The sequence below is a fragment of the Saprolegnia diclina genome, assembly GCF_000281045.1.
Source record: "Saprolegnia diclina VS20 unplaced genomic scaffold supercont1.22, whole genome shotgun sequence".
NCBI lineage: Eukaryota > Oomycota > Saprolegniomycetes > Saprolegniales > Saprolegniaceae > Saprolegnia > Saprolegnia diclina.
In genome coordinates, this window is record NW_008246089.1 from 549078 (window position 1) to 555836 (window position 6759).

General features: G+C 57.0%; 4 protein-coding genes across 4 annotated transcripts in view; 2 read left to right on the plus strand and 2 right to left on the minus strand.

Moving 5' to 3' along the window:
• Nucleotides 1-44: 44 nt before the first annotated feature.
• SDRG_07725 (hypothetical protein) lies at nt 45-1212 on the minus strand (the record flags this gene model as incomplete). The annotated part of the gene is made up of 2 exons (XM_008613577.1): nt 45-84; nt 140-1212. The coding sequence occupies 2 exons, from the start codon at nt 1210-1212 to the stop codon at nt 45-47; spliced, it is 1113 nt and encodes a 370-aa protein (XP_008611799.1).
• A 943-nt stretch (nt 1213-2155) lies between these two features.
• SDRG_07726 (hypothetical protein) lies at nt 2156-3813 on the plus strand. The gene is made up of 6 exons (XM_008613578.1): nt 2156-2922; nt 2976-3050; nt 3106-3208; nt 3274-3368; nt 3426-3513; nt 3556-3813. The coding sequence occupies exons 1-6, from the start codon at nt 2191-2193 to the stop codon at nt 3654-3656; spliced, it is 1194 nt and encodes a 397-aa protein (XP_008611800.1). The 5' UTR covers nt 2156-2190; the 3' UTR covers nt 3657-3813.
• On the minus strand, nt 3653-4986 carry SDRG_07727 (hypothetical protein; the record flags this gene model as incomplete). Its single annotated transcript, XM_008613579.1, has 2 exons — nt 3653-4405; nt 4459-4986. 2 exons carry the CDS (start codon nt 4984-4986, stop codon nt 3653-3655), a joined length of 1281 nt encoding a protein of 426 aa, XP_008611801.1.
• Nucleotides 4987-5618: 632 nt separating this feature from the next.
• The window catches only part of SDRG_07728 (hypothetical protein), a 4099-nt gene continuing 2958 nt past the window's right edge, over nt 5619-6759 (plus strand). The window contains exon 1 of the mRNA XM_008613580.1: nt 5619-6748. Coding sequence (XP_008611802.1) covers nt 5750-6748 — 999 coding nt within the window. The 5' untranslated portion in view covers nt 5619-5749. The remainder of the gene's footprint in view (nt 6749-6759) is intronic.

A 6759-nucleotide genomic window follows, 5' to 3' on the forward strand; every position in this document is an offset into this window, starting at 1 on the left:
CGGGTCGGACGGCGTCGAGACGTTGGTCGGGTCCACTTCGTCCATCAAGAGCACGTCGTTAATACGCTTGGCCGAAACAAGCGACTGGACCATGGCGGAAATCACCATCGGGAGGTTCACAAGAGCTTCTTGGAGCGACTTGAAGAGCGCGAGCGTGGAAAAGACGATCGTGACCGTCAGTGCTTGCTTCATCCAGAGCGTGAACGTCGCGAAGACGACTACGGTGACGAGGATCGGTGTGCAGTTCATGAACGAGATGAGGACAACGACGATGCGCATGAGCTTTTTGGTCGATTCAAACTCGATGACGCGGAGGTTGCGGATCTTGGCCTGGAACTTTTCTTCCCACGCGTTGAACTTGATGATCTGGATCGCGCCAAAGACCTCGTTGATGACCTTCATGCGGTCGTCCTTGAGCTTGAAGCAACGTTCTTGCTCGGTACCCAAAAGACCCGCGACGACGCCGTTGATGACCAGGATGAGGACGACGGCGCCGAGGCCGACAAAGATGGCCCAGCCCACGATCGTGTAGAGGAGATGAAGTACAATTCCGATTTGAAGCGGTACGATCCACATCGAGTGGATGCTTGTCGCAAAGCTCATGACGTTGATGGTGTCAATCGAGAAGAGGTTGGCAATGTCACCGGCGGTCTTCTCTTTCTTGGAGGACGCGTCCAAGCGCAGAGCCTTCTTGAAGAGCATCGAGCGCAGCACCGATGAGAACTGGATGCCAATGACGTCGTTGAGGTACGTTAAATGGCCCTTGATGAACGCGGCCGTCACTTGCACAAGGTAGAGCGACCCGATGAGCTGGAGCACGTACGTCGTGTCAAGAATGGGCGCCTCGACAGCGCGAATGATCTCGCCAAGGACGTAGCCAGGACCGTACAAGTCGGCGAGCACGGTGAAAAGCTCCATGAAGCCGATGCAGGCGAAGCGGCCCCAGTAGATCGCGAAGAAAGACGAGAGAAGGCCCTTGTTCTTGCGCGCGTAGACGTTTTCAAAATGCGCCGTGAGTGGGTCGACCTTGTTGGCGTTCTGAAGCTGCCAGAGGTCGCTGGATGCAAGCTGCCGCACATTCCCGAGCCGAAGCAGCGGCTTGGTCCAGGCGAACGCCAGGCGCGAGACGATGTTGGCGTCGTCTTGGGGGTGGACACGAGGCGCCGGCTCAAAGGTCTTGTACTCGGCAGCCGTCTTGTTGCTTTGAAGCATGGCTGGCAAATTCAACAATGACGACCTCGAGCAATACTGTTCCTGGGTGCAAACGCAACCTTGGGTGCAGGGTTGTGCAACGTGGTTATCCTCAGTTCCCCCAAGGTCATCTGGTGAGCCGGGCATTTTACCGGTATTTTGAGATGCACATCATTCTTAAAATGGGAACGTTGGTCGTGTGTCCCCTCGCTGGTTCGAGTCCGCCGCACACACTCCAATATCGTAGTGAGCTTATAGTACGCTGATGCACAATAAACTTTCGTGATCATTCGAATGGCGAGGAACGTACAACATTCTAGAAAGCGACACTGGACAAGCTCGCACGTCCGTTGGACAGCGCGAAATGTCAGATTGGAGCTGAAGGCGTAGGGTTTCGAGCTTTTCTCAATACAAAAGTCTGCTTGTCCGAGTGTTGAAGACGTTAGCTTGCCAAGTTATGAGCTGTTTTCGACAGGATCAAATCCAAGCAATGCTTTCGGTGCGTGCGATAGCTCTTGAAAGGCTGTGGTGCCGAGGCTGAACAAATGTCCCTGTCGCTGCTCTCTATTCGCATGCACAAGATGAAATGGTTGTCGTATGCGCAGAAGTACCTTCTTGATGCCCTGCAATCATCGCATTCGAAGGTAAAAATGACGCGTATTTTCCCGTTAATTGTCATCCGGATGCGCGAATATGACGTGGATCAACACACGTCTGTCTGTGGGGATGCGTCGCTTCGAACCTGTCCAAATTTGCAACCAGCCACTTGGACTATCTCGCAAGGTGGTTGTTGGGTCGTTCATTCATACTCCCTTGCGTAGTGGTGGAGGCCCAGGTGGAGGCCTGTGTTTTGACGAATGTCAGATTGCGTCAGATCGTCTCTACCAACAGCTGCTGAGCTCGGCGCAACGAAGCAGTTGTCGGCGCCATGGAAGCCGCGCCATCTTATCCGGACGCGCCGGATAATCTAGAAAGGCAACCTCAGACGTGCGGTGACCGATGCTGGACCTACTCCTGCCGCTGCTGCTGCTGGCCGCCTTGGCCTACGTGGGCTACCTCGTCGTGGGCCAAGCGCCAAAGAAGCTCAAGAAAGACGACTCTGTTGCCAAGGAGAAGTCCAAGGAGAAGCTCCCTGAGAAAGTGAAGAAGCCGGCGACAAAGCCGCAAGCCAAGGCGCCGACTGTGGCTGCGCCAAGCACCAAGCACGCTGATCACCCGCTCCTCGCGCACGTCCTTAAGGGCCACACGGGTCCGATCACAGCGGCGACGTTTAGTCCCAACGGTCGATTCATTGCGACCGCATCGACCGACCGGTCGGTGCGCTTGACGCTGCGCGAGTCGCTGGGCGCCAAGAACCCAACGTTCAAGACGATCAACCTCCCGTACGACTACTCGACGGTCTGCAGCTTTAGCTCGGACGGCAAGACGCTCGGGGTTGCGACCGCCGACGGGCAAAACGTCCTTCTCTACAGCAAGTTTAAGACCAAGCCCGAGGTCGTCGGGTCGTTTCCCGTCGGCCACAACGTGCTCTCGCTGCTGCTCAATGACATTGGCGACGAGTGGATGACGCTGCTGACGGTCGGTCGCGACGACGACACGGACATCAAGTGCTGGAACACGACCGGCACGCTTCTTCAGACGACCAGCGTCAACCAGATTCAAAACTTCCACGGCGTCCAGTCGCTCGACAACCGGTTCATCGCTGTCGCCGCGTACACGCCTGAGGTCAAGGTACACGTCTGCGTCCAGATATCTCCGACATCTGATATCTGATACGGTACTAGATCTACGAGATCCAGCGCTCCAAGACCGGTGCGTTCGTGAAGCTCCACAAGGCCATGGCCCTCCAAGGCCACACGGTAGCTCCTCATTCGTTCTTGGCTTCGACGACGACGTGTTGTCCACACGGAATAGAGCGGTGTGACGGACATTGCTTTCGATGGCTCCGACCAAAAGCCCGTGAACCGCATTGTGACGGCGTCTAAGGATGGCACCGTCCGCGTCTGGGACATCAACGGTACGTCAAAGTAACATACATCGTCGACAGATTGTGCATACTTAGTATGACACGATTCTCCATAGTGCGCTACAAGCTCGAGGAAGACCCCAAGTGCATCAAGACGTTCCAGGCGCCGAGCGGGCACTACTCGACCGTGGACATTACGCCCAACGGAGAGGTATCGTTCGATGCCTCGTCCTCCTGAACCTCGTCATCCTATCCATTCTTGTGCTAGTGGATCGCCATGACGCAGGGCAGTTCGCTCTTCTTCCTCGACGTCGCGACCATGACCGTGCGCCATGAAGTGCTGCATGCGCAAGACGGTACCGTCCGTACTGCACTACACTCGGTCTCACACGGTATAGACGCGATCTCACGCATTGAATTTGACGCGGCGGGCGCCGAGCTGCTCGTGCAAGGCACAACGTCCCGCGTTATCAAGGTCTACCGCGTGCCAAAGGCCTAGTCTTGGGCGCTGGCCGTCATGGACGCGAGCACGGGTATTAACTTTTCCTGGAGCCAGTCGATGTGTTGCGTCAAAATCGCCTTGTCCGAGCGGCGGAGAAGCACCACCATACGCGTGTGTGCGTCGGCCTCGGACGCCGAGAGCGTCTTCATCAGCATATCGTCTTCTTCGATGCTCGTGGGAAACCGGTCGCGCATCGACTGCAGCGCAAAAATGAGCGCCGTCAGCGTGCTCTTTTCGTTCTCGTTGCTCAGCGCCTTGTACGCAAAAGTCGAGCCTTCAAACGACGAGAGCTCGTCGACCTCCATGCGCTGGATGCGCAGGTACGCGAGGAGCTCTTCGTTGACGCCCAGCGTCGTCAAGTCAAACGGGACGCGCGCGTGGTGCCCGAGGCCGTGGGCCGTGATGAAGGCCATCTTGCGGTCGTAATACGGCGCGTCTTGGCTCATGGGCGCCCAGAGCTCGACAGTGTCGTACGCGTTCTTCTCGAGCACAAAGCCGTAGAGCGTCAAGAGCTTGTGGTTTGGAAGCGCGCCATAGTTGATAAAGACCTGCCCCCCCGGCGCCCAGTACTGGTGCGACTGCAGCACGAACGAGTTGGTGCGCGGGTCAAAGCCATGCGCCATCTGCGCGCTCGGGTCGTGGTTGAACATGTCAAAGACCGGCACCATGCACTTGACCATCGAGTCGGTCGACGTGGCCACCGAGACGAACCGACTCCAGATCACCGAGAGGGCCCACTTGTAGTTCTACCCGCATAAAGACAATGGGCTATCCAGAGGATACAAGCGCAGGAGGGTACCTCGAGCGTAAAGGCCGCGAGGATCGCGTCGGCGGAATGGTCGGCCGCGAGCGCGCGGAGCGTCTCGGGCAAGATCGTGGTCGTGAGCTCGTCAAAGTCGGCCGCGACCTGCGACTGCAAGTGGCGCGCGACGTAGTACACGTTGCTGCCCTCGAGGCGCTCAATGTCGGCGTCCGAGAGGTACAAGATGTTGTGGAAGGTGCGCGGCAATACGGCGATGTGGCGCATCCACTTGCTCGCCTTGTTGAGGTGCGTCTCGTAGAGGAGGAACCACGCGAGGCAGTCGTCCTCGCGCTCGTGGAGGTGCGGGATCTCGGCCAGCGGCGAGGCCGCGATGCTGTACAGATTGAGGAGGCTCTCGAACGGAATCGAGAGGATCGCCGTGTGCGCCTTGATGGCCTCCGAGACAAAGACACCGCGATCGCCGCCCGACGACTCCTCGTAGACAAGGTCCGCGTTGAGCGCGACGTCCAGCGCCTCGACCGCCCATGTATTGTAGCCCACGAAGCTTGCGTCGTCGTCCATCATCCTCTGTCGCGAGTCGGATCGGTTGGTCGACGTGCGAATGGCGGTGGCAATTGCAATTCCCACACCACGTGATTTCCCACGACTCGTGAAAAACACTGGTGGAAAATTCTTGCCGGAAAAGCGCACCCCAAAATAAAATACAGGTGCGCCTTTCAACGGTTAGTCAACTGCTGGGAAGATGTACGATGATCACCAGTTGGTTCGCCACGCCGAATTGCCTTGGGGAGCAACCAAGACCTCGCGACGTTGGCTACGATCAACACTATGGTATACTTGGTGCCATTAGTGGTAGAATGCAGCTCGTCCTTCGCAAGGACATCCATGGAAACGAACCATCGGGTGGTGGACATGGTCCCGTGGGCACTTTGCTGGAATGCGCGGTTGGTGTGAGCTGAAATGTAGGTTCTGGTGCGTGCTACGGTCCCTAGCTGCTGGTTGTACCAAGGAGCCCGGTGGGTACAACAGCGTGGCGATACTACCAAGTGTGGTTGACTAGGAATGGATGCCTCCAGGCGATACCACATGATGCCCATCGATCAGCACGGAATGAAGGTAAACCTCTCATATATAATCTTTCCGAAATCACATAGATTTGCATTTCCCGTGTGCATCGAAATCATTTACTATTTGTAGCAAGATCGGCCAGATTGCCCTTTCTAAGACCTCTAAAAATCGATTGGAGCAGGAAAGGACGTTTGCACTCAGGAACAAAGCGGGTTCTTGCATCCGCGGCCAGAAGCTCAACGTCACTTTCGCATTTGCCATGCTCAAGAGCGACAAGAGCGTGCCGCAGTACCGGACGTTTGACGCGCCGGCCAAGGCCGACGCGCCGCACCCGCAAGACACCTCGAACGTCTTTACGTGGCTCTCGTTCGACTGGGTCCAGCCCTTCCTTCGCGTCGGCAACACGCGCCAATTGGCGCCCGAGGACATGTGGCCGCTCCAAGAGGTCAACCGTGTCGGCCGCCTCGCCGGCGAGTTCAAGGTCGTGTACGAGCACCACAACAAGGGCATTCTGACCTCCTTCTTCGCCATCTACTGGGGCCGCTTCATCGTCCTCGGCTTCATGCAGCTCTTCACGGTGCTCGCCGACTTGTACGGCCCCGGCTACGTTCTCGGCGAGATCATTCGCGCTGTCGAAGCACCCGTTCTTGACACAACCTATGTGCTCCAGCTCATCGGGTCGCTGTACGTCAGCCAGCTCATCAATGCCTTTGTCAAGTCGCACATGAACTACATGAACGACGTCATTGGCATCCAGTTCTCGTCGTCGCTTCGGTCCATGCTCTTTGAGAAGGCGCTGCTTCTCAACGCATCCTCCAAGAAGGAGAAGACCGCCGGTGACATCGCCAACCTCTTCTCGATCGACGTCATCAACGTCATGAGCTTTGCGCTGAGCATCCACCAGATCTGGATCGTGCCGTGCCAGGTCGGCTTTGTGCTCTACCTTCTCTACAAGATCATTGGCTGGTCGATCTTTGTCGGTCTCGGCGTCGTCGCCGTCATCTTGGTCATTAACGCTGTCCTCGCCATCATGCTCGGCAGCGAGGAAGAGCGCCTCTTCAAGCTCAAGGACGACCGCATGAAGGTCGTCAACGAGGTCTTTGGCGCAATCCAAATCATCAAGTTCAACGCGTGGGAAGAAAAGTTCCAGGCCAAGATCCGCCAGCTGCGTGCCATCGAGCTCGGCTCCATCGCGCGCTTCTTCCGCATCGTCATCGTCCTCATCTCGTTCATGAACTGCACCCCCGTGCTCGTCACCGTCGTCGTCTT